Genomic DNA, 21,628 nt, shown 5'->3' with positions numbered 1-21,628 from the left:
TTCATCAGAAAAACAACAGTATCCAGAGTAAGTGAGACAGGGTTCCCGGCCTGCAGATGCCTCCCACTTCACAGTCAGCAAAATGCTCACCTTCCCAGTACTAAAGGACCACATTCACTGGCCTGAATAAGATGATATTTGATGGTCTTTTAACTCGACCATGAAACACCCACAAAATGACCACTTTAAAAAACAGCCGGGAGGCTCGAGATGGAGGAGCATGAGGTACCCAGCACCCTCCTCCCCGGACGGGGACAGCGGGCAGTCCACAGTGATTCCCGCTTACTTCGCTGCTGAATGGGAGCAATTTGTGGACCTGGAAGTGAGGTAAACAGGCCGGCTTGGCCTGGTGGGGGGCGAGGAGTGCACGCTGCACACACTGGTGGAGGGTTAGGGGCATTTTGTGAGGCGAGGGTCTCCCTCTTAGACCTTGGAGAGTGGTAATTAACCCCGATTTCCCTCTGTCAATGATCCAGCTGTTTAAACGTTTGAAAGGCACACCTGAGAGCCACGTAACCAGCTTCAGGATGAAAGTCGAGGAGTGGGTGAAGGTCAAGCAGGACAAAGCATGTTGGGTAAGGGGGGGGCACTCTGTGCGGACGGGGGAAATTTCCACATGGCAGAGCTGGGGGAGGGAGGGGTGGGTGGAGGAATGCGACAGATGGAGCTGGCAGCCACAGGTTAGACGGTTAGACGGGCTCTGGGGTTTGGGTGGAGTCTGGCCAGATGGGTAAAGTGAGGAAGCGAGCCCCCCCCCCACCCCCCCCCCCGCAGCTTGGGAGGGAAGTGAGTGTGAAGAGGGCCAGGAAGCAGTTGGCGATCGCGCACTGTGAGCACTGATTCGATTTAGTAAGATGGGAGAGAGAGAGAACCTCCCCCCTTCCACCCTCAGCTCATGAGGCTCTGCGGCTGATTCTGGAACTCTACAGGGTGTGCGGGGCACCTTGGGTGGCCTGTTTGTGTGCCATGTGGATTACTGCCACACTCTGCTTCAGATATGTGGGGACAGGAAAAAAATGGGGGGGTACAGTGGAACCTCCAGCAGAGTGACCAGCAGAGCTTCTACCAGAGAGACACCCGGAACCTCCATTAGAGAGACCAGCAGAGCTTCTACCAGAGAGACACCCGGAACCTCCATCAGAGAGACCCAGCGGAGTTTCTACCAGAGGAGACACCCGGAACCCTCCATGAGAGAGACCAGCAGAGCTTCTACCAGAGAGACACCCGGAACCCTCCATCAAAGAGACCAGCAGAGCTTCTACCAGAGAGACACCCGGAACCTCCATCAGAGAGACCAGCAGAGCTTCTACCAGAGAGACACCCGGAACCTCCAGCAGAGTGACCAGCAGAGCTTCTACCAGAGAGACACCCGGAACCTCCAGCAGAGAGACCAGCAGAGCTTCTACCAGAGAGACGCCCGGAACCCTCCATCAGAGAGACCAGCAGAGCTTCTACCAGAGAGACACCCGGAACGTCCAGCAGAGTGACCAGCAGAGCTACTACCAGAGAGACACTCGGAACCTCCATTAGAGAGATCAGCAGAGCTTCTACCAGAGAAGAACCTCTATGAAAGAGACTAGTCTCTTTTCATAGAGGTTCTGAGTGTCCTCTTCTACCAGAGAGACACCCGGAACCATCCATCAGAGAGACCAGCAGAGCTTCTACCAGAGAGACACTTGAAATTTCCACCAGAGAGACCAGCAGAGCTTCTACTAGAGAGGCCTCTCGCAGTTCCAGGTTTGTTCCCTTGTGAAGTCCAAACCAGGGTTCAAGGCAGGCTCTGGGTTCCAAAACCCCCCTCCCCCCGTCAGCATGAAGTAATCCCTCCCTGCAGATCGGCGCTGAGGACTGGAATATGCTCATCATCTGGCGAGCCCGAGTTCATTTTCAATCTCCGCAAGACATTGTAATGAAGGAGCAATTTAACGTGTCTGTCCCTGTGACAGGGAGGAAATTGTGCGTCTGTGTGTGTGTGTGTGTGTGTGTGTGTGTGTGTGGAGTGGGGAAAGGGGCTACTGAAAGCAGCCCTGAGCTGCATGTGTTTGAGTGAGCAGATGGGGGCGTGATCTTCGTGGTATAATGACAGCTGCATATGCAGAGCTGCTGCATTGGGCTCCTGGGTAAATCCTCACGCGAGGAATAGAGAGGGCCACACTGAGAAGGTCCCGCTGTCACTCAGCTCAATTATCCTGCTGCGGTTTAATTAGATTCTACAGCAATTAATCATAATTAAGCTTTAATGATGAGTCTGTCAGGGCAGTAGATGAGTGTAGGACAAGGTAAGCCTTCTGACGCCGTAGGCGCTAATGAGCTGGGAGCCCACTGGGAAGGGGCAGTGTTAGGGGGTGCTTTCTTTGGGGGGGACAGTTCAAGACGCTCGCTGGACCACACCTGCGGAGGAGCAGCTTGGGGTGGTTCTTGCTCTCCAGGTTCTTGTGGATGAGATCGGACAGCAGGTTCTTGAGCACGTCGGTGGCGTACTCCAGCTTGCTCTGCAGCACGGTCATGATCAGCGAGGCCACGTTGCCGCGGTCGCGCATGGAGAAGCCGCGCTGCGACTCCAGCGTGCGGATGAAGCACAGCAGGAACACCTTGTTGTTGATGAGCTGGCCGAAGAGCTTCAGCCCTTTCTCCACCTGCTCCTGCCGGTAGCCTGGAACCTGGAGAGGAACAGAGGCCCGGGCTCAGCACAGGCTGGGCTGCCTGCAGACAAACATTCAGATAAGCCCCACTTTCTAACATCACCAGGAGTTTGTTCTGGAAGCTTCTGGCCTGTTTTCTAGGTCCACACCTGCCGCCGTCATCCATCTATGTGCACGTCCTCGCTGGGCGGTGATATTTACATCACACATTCCCTCCCCTCCTGGGTCTCAGTCCTTGCTTTCCTGTGAGCCCCCCACGTAAAGGTAAAAGTGCCCATATAGTGGTGAAAATGCTCACACAACTGCCAAGTAACTGCTGCAAGCTGTGAGTGGAAAAACACCAGGGAAATGCGAACTATGCTATGCTAGATTATGTCCCCCCCCTGCAGAATGCGGTGACAGCATATGAAAACTCTCCTTCAATGACCTGGATTAGAAGATCCTGATCCCAAGAGAGGAAATGCAGTTGTACCTTCAGGTAGAGAGCTTCACTGTATACCTGACTGCCTCAATAGACGGCAAACAGAAGCAGAGGTGGATTAACCCTAAACGTTACTCAGGTATAGCAGCGGCCAAAGTGAAATGAAGCGTGTCTAAGCAGCACGATACGCGAACAGCTTGAGGTAAACAATGAGCTTGTCACGTCGCCGCCCGTGCCAGTCGCTCCGCGTTCCCTCAGTCCCCAACACGTGCCTTCTGGGAAGCTGTCACTTTGATCCATTGCGCTCGTTTAAAAACGAAACGCCTGTTTTTCGTTACATTTCCGCTGCATAAGTGATGCTTTCTGTTGGTGGTTGTACCAGCCTGTTCGCGCACCGCTGTTCAGTTTCCTCCCCGTCTTAATGAAGTGCATTGAGACAAAAGAGGAGGACATATCAGTCTGTGGTGGGGGGGGGGGGGTTACAGTGCCTCAATCTGTGTGGGGAGTCGAAACGCTGCTTGACGAAAAGCAAACGAATCGACGATGCTATCATGCCCAAAGAGGCCAGTCCTGCACCCCCCCCCCCACCCCATTCTATCACGCCATCAACTCTAGATGGGGGGAGAGATGTTAAAATAACACAGGAGATGAGAGGGAGCAATTTCAGAACATCTCACTCCCCAGCAACCATCCGCCCCCGATAACTCTGATTCATATCCCCGACAAGCTGGGGGCTCTCATTCTCCCCGGAAAAAAAAAAACAATCTCGACGTCCCATCACACCCCCGGCCGTCGCATCAATAACAATTAGCGGCCAATCACAGAGCAGAGGCTGGCTGACGGCGCCTTCATTAGATTTACCTCCATGTTGCCGTCTCACAGAAAAAGCTCATTTATTCCAATTAGCTCATCATTAATATTGGTTATTACTGTTGGCCTCGTCGCGCTTGCAGGTTGGTAAACCAGGCACCACGACACGGCCGTGCCGGGCCGCTCGAGGCAGGCGGGCTGGCGGTAGCAAATGCAGGCCGGCTCCTTACGCGCGGGAAGTATGTCGGACGGCATCTCTGTGGCAGGAAGGCCTCACGTCACACGGGACCTGGGCCTGAGCGGAGACGGTATTCCCAGCAGAAATACAGACCAGACGGAGAAATACGCCTGTCTCTATCACACTGGGCTTCCCTGCTCGCATTGTGTTACAGCCAGTGGTGGCATCGTTCAGTCACAGACCAGGAGGCAGAACCACCAGGCCCTGTCACGTGACTCCGTCCCGATGCTCTGCCGTCAGGTGCGCACCCAACTCACAAACCTACCTTATGCAGTTCTACTTTTGAACTGGAGTTCAAAATTAAATCAAATAGAAATCTGATCTTTAAAACTTTCCACACAATTAGAATATCCTATGGTAGCTTAAATCCTGATTGCTACATTCTATACCGGCAATCATTTAGACGGCCTGACCTCCAGGTCCCGCAGTACAGGGTGCTCCTCCATGCCCGGGAAGAGGACCCTCATGGTGTACGTCCTGTAATCCAGGAAGGGGATTCCTGCACCGTCCAGGTCGCTTGTCAGCTCATGGATGTCGGTCTGTAACTCGGCGAATGCTGCAGTGGCAAAAATAAAACCTGCTTTTGCCACTAGCCTGCTGCTGTTACCTCTGTCTCACACGTGGGAAATGCTGGTGAATGTTTATCGTGACTCCTACCTTCCAACAGATAAAATAGGCAAAATATCCATAATATTTATTTTAAATAAACAAGAAAACAGAAGGCAAAATATATTTATAGGTAGTATTCTGGAAGTCCTTTTCAGCAGTGTTTGCCAGAGGCACACAAAATAATTCAATTCAATTCAATTCAATTCAATTTACTTTCATATAGCGCCTTTCACAACAGAGTTGCCCCAGGGCATTACATGGGTGTGTTGTGATACATTACAGCATCATTAAAGCTAATACTATGTGAAATGAAATGCAACAGAATCTTATGATATTTATGATAATAACACTCTGCATGGGGCTACCACGGGGTCTAAAGGACCCTGCAGGGTCACCCCTGCGAGCCGCCCTCACCTTCCTTGCACTCTAGAGCCACCCGGGACTCCAGTTGTCCATCTGCATCTGCAGCCGCTTGAGGGTGAGGTCGCTCTCCTCGGGACTTGCGCTTGTAGGCGATGAGCACCACCACGATGAAGAGGATGAGGAGGGCCCCGGCCCCAGCGATGCTGATGATGGCCGTGCTGCTCAGCGGGCTGTCTGAGGAGATGTGCACCACGCCCGGGGAGAACTCGATCCCCCCCACGCGTGCCTGCACAGACAGGGGGGCACACAGCCGACACGCTCACATGTGAGACAACATAGACACGCTCAGGCCCTGCACACACAGGCGGTTCAGCAGAGCAAAGGATTATGGGAAAGGCTGGTGGTACAGGGAGGGGGGCGGGGGCCAGTCCAGCCCAGATGAGTTGGTGGGAAATGTTTATGTGTGTGTTTGTGTGTGTGTTAAACCCCTTACTCCACAGTCCAGGTGGCATTCCAGAACATTCCAAATCCATCCTGCTTCCCTCCAGCTACTGAATCAGCACAATAAACCTGCTATTATTAGGCTCTGTCTCTAACCCTGCTTAGCAAAGCACTCCATCTATTTTTTGCCACCGCTGTTCTTGCCTCACCCCCCCTGTCCCGCCTATGTGCTCCCCTTCCCGTGCGACCAGTGCCCCCCCCACTCACCAGGACCTTGTGTCGGCCCGTCTGGTTGGGCGACTCGCAGAGCAGTTGTGTGTCGGAGACGGTTAAGGCACACGGCTTCTCTCCAATCAGAACCGTGTAGTTCAGCTTGCCGTTGCCCCCGGGGGTGGGAGGCAGGAAGTTCCGGCCCTTTGAACAAATAAATTCATATATATAAAGACATACATGTAAAGACATATACATTATTATGCAAAGACATACATTATCTATCCTTCTAACCAATTTCTATTCTAATCATTTGTAAACAGTGCAGATATACAGATATGTCAGTTAGAGATCCCTCCATCCATCCATCCATCCATTTTCTATATAACCTAATACAGCAACATAGATATCTGACATATAAATCCATCCATCCATTTTCTATATAACCTAGTACAGATACATAGATATGGGAGATATAGATCCCTCCATCCATTTTCTATATAAACTAGTACAGATACATAGATATCTGAGATATAGATCCATCTATCCATTTTCTATATAACCTAGTACAGATACATAGATATCTGAGATATAGATCCCTCCATCCATTTTCTATATAACCTAGTACAGATACATAGATATCTGAGATATAGATCCATCTATCCATTTTATATATAACCTAGTAGAGATACATAGATATGTGAGATATAGATCCATCCATCGTCATCCATCTTCCAGTCTTACGCGGTAGAGAGAGCAGAGCGGTAACTACCTTCAGTATGATGGGCGAGCCCCGGCTTCAGCTCGAGCACCCCCGACGGGCTGAGGGGCTCGAACACGGGGTTGGGGTAGTACATGAAGGCGCTGCCGTTCAGCGCCAGCGCAGGTGTGAACGTCGTCCAGGATGAAGCCGAACTCGTCGGGCTTTTCGGGGGCCTCGCGCTGCCGGCTCAGGCTGACCGGGAGCTCGGGGGCCAGGCAGAGCATGGTGGTGGGGGCCAGGATCGGCACGTCTGGGGGGTGGGGGATGGAGGGGGGCACGGTCACAGGCTGCTCACGCTACAAACTTATTGTCACTGAGTGCTGAGAGACGCCCAAGCATTTAAGCGAGAAGATCTGCTGTAGACCCCCAGACAGAGACAGATCCCCGGGGGACATAGAAACTTCCGGAAAGAGAATTACAGCACATTTTCATGTAACTTCCATTGGCCCCAAATAAAGGAGGTATTTCAGAGCGTAATTAGTCCTGATCTGCATGGAATCTCGCACAGCCGACCGCCTTGTCCTGGTGCATGATTAAGCGCAGGATCGTAAAGAGCTTCAGCGAGACACATAAACGACTCGATTTACTTGCTTTGCAGACCCTCCCACCTGAACTCTCTCACTTATTTCCTCATTACATGGGAATATTTAGTGAAGCTTCATCCTGCCTGAAGGTGATCTTCCATCCTGTTGTTCAGAGCTTCTGCCACCTTCACCTTAGAGTAGGCAGGACCAAGCAATCAGATGTGTTGGTTCTGCCTTCTCTAGTTGCTTGGACCCACCCCTTCTAAAATCTGATTGGTTATCTCTCTGAACCAATCATTTTTCATTCTGCCCTCTGAACGTTGTCGTGTAAATAAAGCTCCCATGAGCCATGAGGTCAGTGGTGGTCTAGGTCTGTAACAGATATAGACTGAATTACGATTTTAATGCTGGTCCCAGCCCCTATGCCTCAGGACCCTTCCTGACCTGACTGCTGTTTGAAACAGGCATACTGCTGGTTCTGTGGCGCATGACTGACCACAGGAAGACTTTGTGGGATACTTTTGGTCTCCATGGTAACACTGAGTGTTTAGTCAATCGCCAAAACAACTCCAGTCCATACTTTATTGTCATTTTAAGGAGTCCTTGGGAAGCAGGAATGACATGGAGAAAAGGATCGAAGCTCGTGGGATCGCGACTGACTGGGGGTGTGTTGTGAGGACCCCTGACCTCAAGTGGGTTAGGGTAACTGAAACAGGCGCCGTGACCGTCGGCATGGCTCTTCACTTCCCCCCCATGTGCTGATTATATTCAAAAGGCTCTCTGAGACATGAGACTCCAGGACTAGGGAACAATAGGGGGGCTGGGTGGCGTGGGACACCACATGACCGTTCAGCCTCCGGATCAGAGCGTGGCCTTTCTGCTCGCGGCTCTCAGATCTCACCGCCTGCTCCGATGCTCTCGGACCTCCAGTGGAGGCCGAAACCCGATATACACCCCCTACCCCCACCCGGCGGTAATGCGCTCTGAGGGTCCCGTTCAAATTCTCTGTGAGAACAGCAGCTGTCTGTAGGTGCAGGTCCGGGAAAGGATCTGGGGGAGGGGGAGTAACAATGACACCTCTCTGTGAAGGGGGTGTGGTTCAGGGTCGGGGCTCAGCCTTTCCAGTGAGGGCGTCCCATGTCACTGACTTTGTGAGTGGGAGTGCTGTGGGAGAGGTTCTGAACTCTGTACCACAACTGGAATGCGATCCAAGAAAACCTAACACGAATGCTCACGTGTGCCGTTCCTTTCAGATCCAGATGAAGGAGAACAATACTCACATTGACCGTCTCCAGGCTGTTGTACCTGGCTCTGATGAGAGGGTTCTGGATGATGTCTAGGTTGGTGCCGGTGACCGTCACTGGGGTGTTGCCACTGTGCGCCGAGAGAATTCGGTCAGAGGCAAATTCACTCGGTCACTCCGTTCATTCACTCACTAACTCATTCAATCATTTGCATCCCCTATTCGCAGGCCTTCACACAATCATTCCCTCACAATGTACTTCTGATTTGCATAGTTCTCAGAGTCTCTCCTCTGATCGGTCAAAATGTGCCATCCACTCTTCTTCGATAGGCTGAAGTGTCCCATACCTCTCGGGACCTGATAGGCTGAGGGGTTAAGTGTCCCAATCCCTGTACCTGATGATGCTCCACTCAGGCTCCAGCTTGAGGATGGTGGGGTCCTCCACGTACTCGAACCTCAGGTCCCGGTGCAGATTGGCCTTGTCAACTGCCACCGACACGCTGACGTTCCCATAGCCGTGCTGTGAGGCCTGTGTCCTGCATGTGATCCACTGCCCCCCCCTCCTGTAGGGGACCAGACAAGAAACGCAGGTCAGGGTCACCCACCTCCCTCACAGAATCCCTCCTTTAACCCCATGCCCTGCCAAGACCGCTGCCCCCGATGCAGTAAAATCATTCAGACAGTTATTCCAGTGTAAAGCAGGCAGGTCGCACCATTTTCATTTAACGTCTTTCACTGCTGTAGAGAAAAAAATATTGACGTGTCTTTAGATCCTTAAATTGCTTTTTCAATGGGAGGAGATTATATGAGCATTAATGAATTGACCCATATTTAAAGTTCATCATCCACGTCAATAAACTGAGCGAGGAGTGGAGTTTAATTACTAAAAAAAACGCCTCCCCTCGGGGTCGTGGTATTTCCTCCTGCCTGACGTCTAGCCTCAGGCTGACATGATGTCACTAATTTGGGTGCGGATTGTTCAGTTTGCCCCACATGGGCCAGACCCAGCAGAGCCCTCTCACCTGTGGAACGTGCACCTCTGGTCCTTGAACATGATGGAGACGTTGCTGCCGGCGTCCAGGTTGCTGCCGGTGATGTTGACGATGGTCCCCCCGGAGACAGGACCCCGGCTGGGCTTGAGGTGGAGCAGCTTGGGGACCTGGGGGGAGCACAGAGCCCACCGACGGTGCTGACGGCTAGTATTGACCGAGACGTGTAGCACGTCGATCATCACAATCACCGTGCTTCTCATTTTCCTGGATATTTGCTCCATCATCTAGTGTCATCACTGAAGCTCCATCAAATCAGATCAAATCAAATCAAATCAGAGTATTAACTACTCAGAGCCTAATTTGATTATAGCTCACAGAATGATGGCACAGTAAATCATTATAGAAAATGATTGCAAACCAGGTTAAGCAGATACGGGGGCCGGTGTTGTGTGAGCTGAAGCAGGCAGCCGCGCTGTTTCACTCGCTCGCTCACACAGGAAGGCAGTAGTAATGATACTCACCACGAAGTAGTAGTACTTGTAGGACATGGCCATGAACTCCGGCCTGCAGTCTCCAACGCACACCTGGACATTCCCGGCGTACTGACTCTTCTCTGCCTTCCCCATCTCACACACGATCCTGCAAACCAGACACACACACACACACACACACACACACAGACACACACACACACACACATCTGCATTCACATCTTTGCAGGGAAACTCCATTCATTTCTATGGGGGAGAACTCTAATCCCAACAATGATGACCGTAACCCCTACCCAACCCTAACCTTCATGACAAGTAACCAAACAAAATGCAAGACTTTTGATATTTTCACTTTTTTGACGATTTTTTATATAACTGAGTTCCCCTTGTGGCCCCACATGGCCAAAATAACAGGTTTTTACTACATTGTGGGGATGAAATGTACACTTCAGCACAGACATGTAATCTGTGCAGTATGACTGGAAAATGGTGTCCCAGTGCTCAGAAATGGTGTCCCAGTGCTCAGAAATGGTGTCGCAGTGCTCAGAAATGGTGTCCCAGTGCTCAGAAATGGTGTCCCAGTGCTCAGAAATGTGTCCCGTGCTAAGAAATGGTGTCCCAGTGCTCAGAAATGTGTTGCAGTGCTCTGAAATGGTCTCCCAGTGCTCAGAAATGTGTCCCGTGCTAAGAAATGGTGTTCCAGTGCTCAGAAATGTGTTGCCGTGCTAAGAAATGGTGTCCCAGTTCTCAGAAATGGTGTCCCAGTGCTCAGAAATGTGTCCCGTGCTAAGAAATGGCATCCCAGTGCTCAGAAATGGTGTCCCAGTGCTCAGAAATGTGTCCTGTGCTAAGAAATGGCGTCCCAGTGCTCAGAAATGGTGTCCCAGTGCTCAGAAATGTGTCCCGTGCTAAGAAATGGTGTCCCAGTGCTCAGAAATGTGTCCCGTGCTAAGACATGGTGTCCCAGTGCTCAGAATGTGTCCCGTGCTAAGAAATGGTGTCCCAGTGCTCAGAAATGGTGTCCCAGTCCTCAGAAATGGTGTCCCAGTGCTAAGAAATGGTGTCCCCATGCTCAGAAATGGTGTCCCAGTGCTCAGAAATGTGTCCCAGTGCTCTGGAATGGTGTCCCAGTGCTAAGAAATGGTGTCCCCCGTGCTCAGAAATGGTGTCCCAGTGCTCAGAAATGTGTCCCAGTGCTCTGGAATGGTGTCCCAGTGCTAAGAAATGGTGTCCCCGTGCTCAGAAATGGTGTATCAGTGCTCAGAAATTGTGTCCCAGTGCTCAGAAATGTGTCCCAGTGCTCTGGAATGGTGTCCCAGTGCTAAGAAATGGTGTCCCTGTGCTCAAAAATATGTCCCTGTGCTCAGAAATGGTGTCCCAGTGCTAATCTGCCTTATTTCCAAACACAAAATTAGCTCTTAACCTTTAAGCAGCTTCTTTCAAAAGCTCCTTGGAATGAAAGGGCTGCGGCTCTGGGCTGATCCCGGGGCTGAACCAGCCGCTTACAGAAGGTTTTTCATGCATATTCATGATGCATTTGATGTCAAAGGCCCCACAAGTGCTGCATAAACCCCATAATAACCTCTAACATTATTTTGTTTTACAGTTTCAGTCTCAGCAAGGACTATTATATTTTCCCAGTGTTTTCTTTCCGAATCCCCAAGAGGTAATTTTAGGTCATAATGTATAAGCCGGGAAGTGTTGAGGTCCAGCGATACAACCTGACCCCCCCCCCCACATTGCTCAGGCTCTGGGACTGAGGAGAAGATTAACCATGCCATTATCCCCATTCCAACATCACATTGATGAGTCTGTGACTGGGCTCAGCAGGGGGCTGAGACTGCATTGTGCGCCATCTAGTGGTGGTCATGCTGAAGTGCGCTGCGTCCCGTGGTCACTCACTGCTCGGCAGGGATGTAGCCGTCAGGAACTGGGGTGCAGTCCACCTCCGCCACCCTCACGTGACCCTGGATCTCCCTGAATTCCAGGCCCAGGTTCTCCCCTCGGATGGTGACCAGGGTGCCGCCCTCACGGGGTCCTCTGAGCGGAGTGATCTGGAAAGCGGGTCACCGTGGAAACCGTGAGCGTATGCCAAAATGCCAAGGCACGTGCGTCTGTGTGGAAATACTGAAGAATGCTACAGAGAGAGAATCACAATGAGGGCCATTGGCCATGCAGCCTCACACTTTCCAGCGATTTGTCTTGGAGAACGGACAACAGATAAGGAAACAGAGAAGATAGAAGAGGCGACTAACGAAAAACATTAGACAGTAAATAAGCGAAATGTGCAGTGTATGGTGCAGGGCTGGGTACCAGCAGAGTAATTATGTTCATTTGCTGTTTGGGGTGGGGGGGGGGGGTACTGCCAGTTGCTGCGGAAGCCCCTGCTTAGGGAATAAAAAGCTATCTTTGTGACTCAAAGTGCTGGTTTTCCATGACCGGAATCTCACCCCATGAAGAATGGGCTGAAAGATGCTTACAGAGGAATCCAGAGCCTATTTCAGTCACTATTTATACGGTTTAAAAATAAAACAACAGACTTTGAAGAACACAATTTAAAAACTGCACAATACCAGTCACATGCCTTGCAACCCCATCGTAACACAACACGGATCTGATTGGCTCGTTTAAGGAGCCGCTGACGACCTCATTAATTAAAACTACATTCCGAAGCAAAAAAGGTGCTTTCTGAGCTGCCACACGTTGCCACATTTTAATTCCCCAAATTAATTACGTTTTTCTTGAAATAATTTTTATTTCCCAAGTTAATGTGCATTTAACATGGCTTTGAGTCACAAAGCAGCACGTTCATAAGGACTTTGTGTTTTTGAGTTTACAAGCTCATTCATGTCACACCACTTCCGCCTAATGGCCATTTAGATGGAGAGACTAACAGCCACCAGCCCAGCATCCTGAGAGCAAAACTATCCAATCAAACATCTCCCTAGCAGCCAAAAAAAGATCGTTTTTTTTTTTTTTTTTATCTGCGGGGCACAGTCACATTCCAGTGAACCACAACATCATGTGACACATCCTCCAGTCCCTGTTTGTTCATTAAAATCCCAAAAGTGTCAATGGGCAGGGGGGACTTTATAATCTGATGCTTGAAGGTTCAGTGATGTAACAAGCTCCTCGAAGCAGCCCTTTAATTGAACACAGTCTCTAAAGTCAGCCAGCATCCTTAAACCGCGTGAGTGTACATACATACTGGCATGCAGACTGCACTTCCTCAAAGACAGATGTGTACGTGAGTTTCGTTCCTATGAGTGGGGGTGTCAGACAGGCCTGTGGGCGTGCGAGTCTCACACCCCCCTCCCTGCTCAGATTCACAGCTCCATGCCATATTACAGGCACATGCTGCCTCTCTGTCAGGCCAGGGTGGGGGGCGGGGGGGGGGGTCTCATATGATGGGGTTTGTGACATTGAAATGCTCCTTCTCTGCCTTGAAGATCCAGTTATGAAACTTTCGGAATGGATATTGCAGTGGCCTCATTTGTTTATATTTTATATTCATATATATTTTATAACTGAGAAAGCCAGTCAGTCAACCAGTCCCTGGAGCAACTGGGGGCTAAGGAACTTATTCTGGGAGCCAATGGTTACTCTACCAATAATGGGATTTGAACCAGCAACCTTCCGAACACAGGCAATGCATCCTGACCCAGTGAAACACGCATTGCCCCCAAAAACATGCACCTCCTCATTAGGGAATCAATCTCCAGTCTCCCATGTGCCAGGAGGTGATTTTAATCACTATACTAACAAGGATCACTCTTGTAGAACCAAGAATCAACACAAAAGACTTTATTTGTTTCCCTGGCACACAGCTGGGCGGGAGGGGGAACTGTCCCTGTTACTAAGACGCGGAGTGTTAAAAAGCCGAAGTGCAAAAGCTGGGAAGATGCTCAACAAGATTCCAGAGGAGGTGTTTTGAACCCAGAAATGGGTGGCAATTGAGCATCACCGTCGGAATCACACTGTTGCACCACGCCGAGCTTCTCATGGAGAAAGCAAACAGTCTCCTTAATGAAAGATGTGAAGACCAGTCCGATGAAAGATACACTCATGTTAATACTTTCTGTGGTCAGAAGCATTAGCAGTTTCTAGCCTCTCAGGTACCAAGCTTCCACGCCTCAGATCTTTGATTTAATGGAGCTGCTCTTCACTGAAATGGCAGTAAGACTCATAAAAGATGGAGCTGAGTTGAGGGAAAGTTCTGGAAAGCATCTTCAGGACAGCTCACGGGCTTGGAATAGGGACAGTGGACTCGCCTCGGTTTCCAAACGCCCAAATCCCACCGTCACAGAACACGTGACCTTGACGCCTGGCCGACCCGCGAAGGACGAACACGGCAACGAAACACAGACCCAGCTGGCATCCGAAGCTGTCAAGTAGCAGAAGCGTTATGAAGTTAGCCGGAACCTGCTGGAACGTTCTATTAGCTTATTTGGCTCATGTAAGGTACAAGCAAGGAGAGAGTTTCTGAGTAGGTTGCTCACTGGGCACGGTTTTAAACATTTAGAAAAGCCACTGGGTAACTACTGGCCAAAATAATTGCCATCTTCCACTGCCCCAGCACCACGAGGTGCCGTAGACACTGCCAATACAGGCAGAGCATGCAGGCGTTGAGGATATCCCCTCATCGAGCGGCTCACCGCGCGAGCTGAACGCCGCGCTGATCCCTACCGCTTAATGAAATGCTTTAGGGACGCTCGTCAGCACCCAGATCGCTTTGATGTGATTTCGCGCCAGATCCAAATGCGACAGGGCCTCAGATATGAGGGGGAATGTGAGCCCATGTCAACAGGGATCCACACGTACGTGGGCAGGAGTGGAGGCTCGAGGAGTGCAGGCCGGCGGGAGGGTTCAGGCGGCATCGTAGAACGTTGTAGCACTCCCCCGAAGCCAATTCGGGCCTTCAATTATTCAGTCATTCATATAACTCTCCAAGCACATGATTACATTATTACTGTAAGATCCTATATTATATACTATTACACGTTATTATATACATATTCCATTTCTGCCAAGAAGCTGAAATTGTGACCAGTGACAGAGACAGATTGCAGCTATTTCTGGGATCTGGACGCAGGGTGATGAGGTCTCTGGTGACCTCAGTGGTGACCTTTGAACAAGCTGTTTTTTTTTTTTTGTTGCAGAAGCAAAGTGCCTTTCCAAATGGTCCTTGGCAGGACAAGCGAACAGACCACGGAAATAAAGAAATAAATGTAAAGAGTCGGCGTAACGCTCACGACAGGAAACCTAATTGAACCGAGCTCTGCGGAGACGGCCGTGCCTGAAGCTGCCAAGTGGACACTGGGAAGGGGGGGGGGGGGACGAGGCTGGGAGGGGGGAAGGGGCACGCGCCAGTCATTAAAATTTCTCACATCCCTCCCATCGCCTCACAGCTGAAACTCCAGGGCTGCTAATGAGAGGTTGGATCCTTTAATTCGCCTTTAAGGTGCGTGCCGGTCCGTGGAAGAGGTGTGGGCCCATGTGACGAGCACATGCCGGTCCCAAAGCGACAGGGCCTCGGACCTTTTCACAGCTTCTGCTCTTCCTGCCGCGCGGATGACTCTTTTTATGAGCGCGACTAAGAAGAAACAGACAAATCATCTCGGTGGACTGCTCAGCTGTCGAAAGAACTGTTTGTCAGATTGATGCACACGCCCATCCATCATCCCTGGAACAAGCCCCTGATTGGCACGTCGTGCCATCAGTCAACCCAAGAGCTAGGTGCTGAGTGGCTACCATGGGTCATTAGGGGCTTGAAGGACCTTCGGGGCATTACTACACCACTAAATAGGCCACATCATCTATTATCTGCCAAATACTACATCCCCCCAGCCTGACATAAGTCTCTGAGGAGGAGTAGTTAATGCTCTACCTTGTTCTTCTTCCACCAGCCTAGATCTTGAAAGGAGGTGAAAGGAGGCCCTTATTATCACAGAGGAATGCTGATAGCTTTGGGGGATGCCCAGCCAGTGATAATCAACCAGACTGGCACTACCTTCAGCATTACCATTAACACAAGTGTCCAAAGCTGCTCCATTCTCACCATCAGTCTGTTATGACTCTTCAGTTCTTCATCGTTCAGATACAGAGAGGCAGCCTGTATGAGATTCTCTCTTCTAAGAGCAGCTAGACGATTCCCACAGCCAGCTTTTTCTGATAGGACGCCGTTTCACTAACCATCGTGCAGGTCAATTCCTGACAAATGCAGACATTTAATATTCCAAATTTCCTCGATATTTCCAATTTTCCCAATATTCATACTACGTTTCTGAGTCTTTGTTTGTTTCAGGTCCCATTTTCTGAACAACTTCACCTTGTAGAATAATCTAAATAATACGTTGCTATGACTGGATTTATCCATGAGGCTATTCCATCCAAAAGTGCCCCTCCTGCTATGGGTCTACCCTCTGCTTTGTGTCAAGCTGTAGACAGCATGGCTGGATAGAAGTCTCTTTTCATTAGAAGATGTGGAGCTGATTAGATTTCTGAACTTGACAAGCTAATTGATGGTTATTGGAGGAAAACATTTAATCACTCTCCATTTCGTGTCTGAGTAAAGATTGTTCAGCCAGGATGTCATGGTAATGAAGTGCATTAGAATGCATTACACCCATCGGGCTTAAAAGAAATCTGTCAGGGAGTACACGGCGGGATTTACGAGTGCATGAAACTGTGATGGAGAACAGCAATGGACCATAAGCCCCACCCCCTGTCAGAACAGCCAGGTCAGATCACTCCGTGTAATCTGAACCTGCAGAGAAGTGTGACGGTAGTAAGATGTGTGGCACTGAAGTAGTATGGCAGTGACAGCTGTGTGCTCTCATCTGTATAAGTTTGGGGTGCATATTGCAGTGGCATGACAGTGACAGCTGTGCACTCTCCCCTGTTTGATTTTGGGGTGCGTACTACAGTGGTATAACGGTAACAGCTGTGCGGTCTCACCTGTATGATTTTGGGGTGCATACTGCAGTGGCATGACAGTGACAGCTGTGCACTCTCTCCTGTATAATTTTGGGGTGTGTACTGCACTGGTATAACAGTAACAGCTGTGTGGTCTCACCTGTATAATTTTGGGGTGTGTACTGCAGTAGTATAACAGTAACAGCTGTGCGGTCTCACCTGTGTGAATTTGTGGTATGTACTGCAGTGGTATGGCAGTAACAGTTGTGCATTCTCACCTGTGTGATTTTGTGGTATGCACTGCAGTGACATGACAGTGGCAGCTGTACACTCTCACCTGTGTGATTTTGTGGTATGTACTGCAGTGGCATGACAGTGGCAGCTGTGCACTCTCACCTGTGTGATTTTGGGGTGGGTGCACTTGCTGTTGGGTCCGCTGGGCTGCAGCCACTGGCTCTCAGGGTGGGGGCAATGCTGCTTGAGCGTGCAGCGGTCCTCTCCCTTGCACCAAACGCAGCCGTACAGGGGATCAGCCTTCAGACACAGCCCACAGCTCCGGCGCCGGGCGTCACACTTGTACAGGTGGACTGGGGACACAGGCAAGCACAGGGCGCAGGGCGTGAGCAGGGCTGAATGTGTATGCATACTGGTGAACATGAGCAAGCTGAACACATGTGCTATTGTAACGAGTAACAGATGAGCCATTGCTCCTGGCAGCAGCATCTGGGAAAATGAAGTTTTATTGTTATAAAAAAGGTGAATAACAGTCAGAGACAATTACAGGCAGCATTAAGCACACGACTCAGCAGAGATGTGGAGCCTACAGCTTAAATCCCAAAGGGCTTTCTGTGTTTCTTTGTTGCTTGTTCTGTCAGGTTTCATAAACCTCACAAACAGGGGATCCCTGTTACAGGAGACTCCTTCTTATGACCAAAGATGACACGCAGATATGCGAGATCTTTGGATCAATACATGGATCCTCTGGCTCCCTTTTTCCCATATCTACCCCTGCCCGGAGTACACGGCCTATCACTCCCCATCTTCCGGTTCAACGTCTTTCATCACCATGGAAACTACTGTGGAATCTACTCTTTAATTGCCGTTAGATGATTCTGTAATCCGTCCATCACATTAAACCTGCTGAGTTCTGTACCGCCTCTCTCCCGGTGGGACTGAACCGTGAAAACGTCCTTTGAGAGCAAAAGCCCGACCCGTCTCTCTCTCTCTCTCTCTCTCTCTCTCTCTCTCTCTCTCTCTCATACACAGAAATTTCTGGCATTTTTAGTTTTTGACTGCAGTCATAGAGTTTTTTTTTTTTATTATAAAATTGAGGTTCATATTATGGGGACTTACAAAACTGTCCCAACACACTAAAAAGGTAACAGCTAACGCAGACTCAAAAATGTCCCCATAATGTGGTACATACAGACCTACAAAAACATAGACAGACAGACAGACATACATTCAGACAGACAGACAGACAGACATACATTCAGACAGACAGACAGACAGACAGACACAGACAAACTCATAGAGGTATTTCTCCAAACAAAAACCGAAAAGAATGAAGACACGTCCCACTGTATAATCAGTAAAAACAAATGCTGCCTCACACTACATACGTGCGGCTGGGTTTGGTGTAATGCGGACCTGAGCATCCCAGCAACACGCAGCAACATTTGACTGCTTTCATTCCATGATGAACGTGCTACCATCAGTGCGGCCATCAGGACCAGTGGCCACCTCCCACAATGCTCCGGGCTCCTTAATGTGGGCTCAACAGCTAAAAGCCAGTGGGAGGTGGAAGCAAGTCTCCGAGAGCGGCATACAGTGACAGGGGGGAGAGGGGGAGAGGGGGAGAGGGGAGAGGGGGAGAGGGGAGAGGGGGAGAGAGAGATATGGCCAAGTTAATGAGGCAAGCTAAGAAGAAGGAGAGAAGCGGAAGAGAACTGAGAGGAACAGAAAGATCGAGATGTGAGAACTAAAGAGATGAAGATGGAGGGAAGGATAGAGAAGGGCGGGATGAAAGAGGGAGATGAAGTCAACACAGTAAACGAAAGAGGAAGACAGAAGAGACAGAGAGAGGGATGAGAGAGGTAGTGAAGGCAGCATAGCAAATGAAAGTGGAAGAGGGAGAAGAGATAGAGCAAGTAGAGGGGAGAGAGAAAGAGGGGATGCAGGGGAGTGGTAACCCAGGAGATCAGACCATGTGGTTCTGTTACCATGCCAACGCACAGGACTGCAGGAAACTCACCTTTGTTGTGGGCCGGGTTGTCGATGGTGAAGTCGCCGTTCCAGATGACCGTGAGCTCAACTGACAGGCTACTCATCTCCATCCCATCGTAGAAGTACTGTCACCATGGAGTTAGCATGGAGTGGGGGGGGGGGGGGGGGGGGGGGGGACAGGCTCATTATCATGGACGGAGCAGCAACGCCAAATAACCATCCGTAAAATGATGAAGCGCGTAATTCTGCGTGCACTAAAACCACAATCAACAAAATCAAAGAAGCAATTTACTAATTCAAATGGAAATATAATGAATGTTTTAATAAAGAATGACAAGTTTAAATATTAAATACTAACTTAAAAAAATATATTCTGCTAATACAAAGGCTATTTTTTTTCGGTTTGGTGGAAGGGAGGGTGGTGTTTGGGAATGAAGTTGCTGAGGTGGAAACCCCCCCCCCCCCCCCCCCCTGCACATTTCCCTAAACGGTCTGTGAGTAAACTGTGCAGTGTCAGAATCTCATTACGGTTACTCTCACAGGGCGTGCAAATGCAAGAAGACCACCCCAAGACATGCAGATAGACACATTACCGACCTAAGCACTGCTCCCAGATCAGATTACAACCTGCTTAGATCAAAGGTCGTCTGCAAATAACCGGCCAGACAATGTGCCGGACAAATGGCCATTTGAAAAAATAAAGTCACTAAAGCTACTCTCGACATTTAAAATAATGCAGCTGACTGACATAAGCAATGATTTACATTTTATTTAGCAGAGTATAAATGAGAAGAACTCTGTCAGCCAGCACCCCAGGAGCGGTCGGGGCTAAGGTCATTGCTCAAGACCCTAACAGTGATGTGATTACTCTGCCAGCCACGGGTTTCGAACGCATGACCTCCTGGACATGGGCACATCTCCCTAACCAACTGAGGTATACAGCACCCCATCTATTGTTGTACAGAAAGCAGCTGAAAACTCTGGTTCATGGTCAAGGCCTCTCCCCCGAGTACATTTTTCACCATTGCGGGGGCAGACTAACCCTCCCCACTCCATGCAGATCATACAGCTGATCATATGTGAAACACAGTAGCATTTAACCACGGGCTGAGACTAGCGCTTATGGGAACATAATATTAAACCTAAAATAAACTGGGGCTGAAAACCTACAGTAAAGCAACAAGGTACGTGAAAAATAAACATGCACTGTTCTGGGTCTGATCAGGTCAGGGTCAAGTGGGCACAATGGGCAGCTTTCACTGCATATCTCTTACGAGAGGAACCTCATGACGTTTCTGGTCTGTGCTAGTCCAGGCCCCATGAATGGGTATTAAGCAGTGACCTTGTGGGGACAGTGCATGTGTCAATACATCGGTGTTTCTGCTAAAATACACACATGCATTTATATCACTGTGTCATTACAACTCACAGACGTGTTCTCACACACACAGAGACACACACTCACAGAGGTGTTCTCACACACACAGAGACATGCACACACACTCACAGAGCTATTCTCACACACATAGACACACACATACACACACTGACACACAAACACTAACAGAGGTGTTCTAACACATACACACACTACACACTCACAGAGGTGTACTCACACACACATAGACACACAAACAGTCACAGAGGTGTTCTAACACATACACACACACACACACACACTCACAGACACACACACTCAAAGAGGTGTACTCTCACACACACAGACACACACACACTCACAGAGGTGTTCTAACACACACACACTTACAGAGGTGTACTCACAGACACACACACTCAAAGAAGTGTACTCACACACAGACACACAAACAGTCACAGAGGTGTTCTAACACATACACACACACACACACTCACAGACGTGTACTCACAGACACACACACTCAAAGAGGTGTACTCACACACACACAGACACACAAACACTCACAGAGGTGTTCTGGCACTGCACGCTGGAGCTGTTGAACCTCAGTGCCGGCACTCGGTGCTCCGCCCCCTGGATGTTGAGCACACACTCATAGCCACGCTGGCCTGATTGTGGCTGTGGCAGGTTCCGGGCCCTCAGTGTGATGGGCTTCACCACGTTCACCGGCACCAGGATCCGCTCTGCAGGGAGCAGCTGGGGACATTCCTGAAATGGGATGGAAGCCAGTGAGAGCTGAGCCAAGCCGGGCTCAATCGAGATGGGATCCTACAGATGCTTTGGTGCAGAAATGGGGCCTGAATTACCTGAATCACATCAGATAATAAGACATGGCAGAGAGAGAGATAGATAGATAGAGAGAGAGAGAGAGAATGCAGTACCTTGAAGGTGCAGTTCTTGCTTACACACACATACACACACACACACACACACACACACACGCAGACCGTAACATGACCAGGCTAATACCTTCAACCCCATTATAGCTCCAAAGTTGGAATGTAACAGGGATTGGACCACACGACCACACGATAAACAGGGATCAGGACCTGCATTTGGCTGCAGTGATTAGTTAAGGCACAGACGTGACTCAGTAGGGATGCGTAAGGGCGATGAGTGTGATCTTTACGAGCACCGGGGTGGGGTGGTGGGGGTTGTAAAATCCTATTACACGCAGCGATAAACAGCTGTGCTTGCACGAGACCGTGAGCACCCCGACTATCTTTCATCCTGACAGCGCTAATGTACGGGGGCTCTGGAATTTACATGTTATTTGCTGACACAGCACCCCCCCCCCCTATACAC

At 49.8% G+C, this 21,628-nt stretch overlaps 1 protein-coding gene across 1 annotated transcript in view; it reads right to left on the bottom strand.

Moving 5' to 3' along the window:
• The window catches only part of plxna4 (plexin A4), a 155,183-nt gene that overhangs the window by 24,212 nt on the left and 109,343 nt on the right, over positions 1–21,628 (bottom strand). Inside the window, 17 exon segments of the mRNA XM_049019343.1 lie at positions 2,392–2,660; positions 4,525–4,667; positions 5,135–5,167; positions 5,170–5,212; positions 5,214–5,369; positions 5,792–5,938; positions 6,507–6,527; positions 6,529–6,618; positions 6,620–6,747; positions 8,298–8,395; positions 8,660–8,827; positions 9,287–9,423; positions 9,778–9,895; positions 11,650–11,801; positions 17,059–17,249; positions 18,917–19,013; positions 20,831–21,031. Coding sequence (XP_048875300.1) covers positions 2,392–2,660; positions 4,525–4,667; positions 5,135–5,167; positions 5,170–5,212; positions 5,214–5,369; positions 5,792–5,938; positions 6,507–6,527; positions 6,529–6,618; positions 6,620–6,747; positions 8,298–8,395; positions 8,660–8,827; positions 9,287–9,423; positions 9,778–9,895; positions 11,650–11,801; positions 17,059–17,249; positions 18,917–19,013; positions 20,831–21,031 — 2,192 coding nt within the window.

This window comes from Brienomyrus brachyistius, chromosome 1 (genome assembly GCF_023856365.1).
Source record: "Brienomyrus brachyistius isolate T26 chromosome 1, BBRACH_0.4, whole genome shotgun sequence".
Taxonomy (NCBI): Eukaryota; Metazoa; Chordata; class Actinopteri; order Osteoglossiformes; family Mormyridae; genus Brienomyrus; species Brienomyrus brachyistius.
The sequence above is the reverse complement of the archived record's forward strand: the minus strand, read 5'-3'. Positions and strand labels throughout refer to the sequence as shown.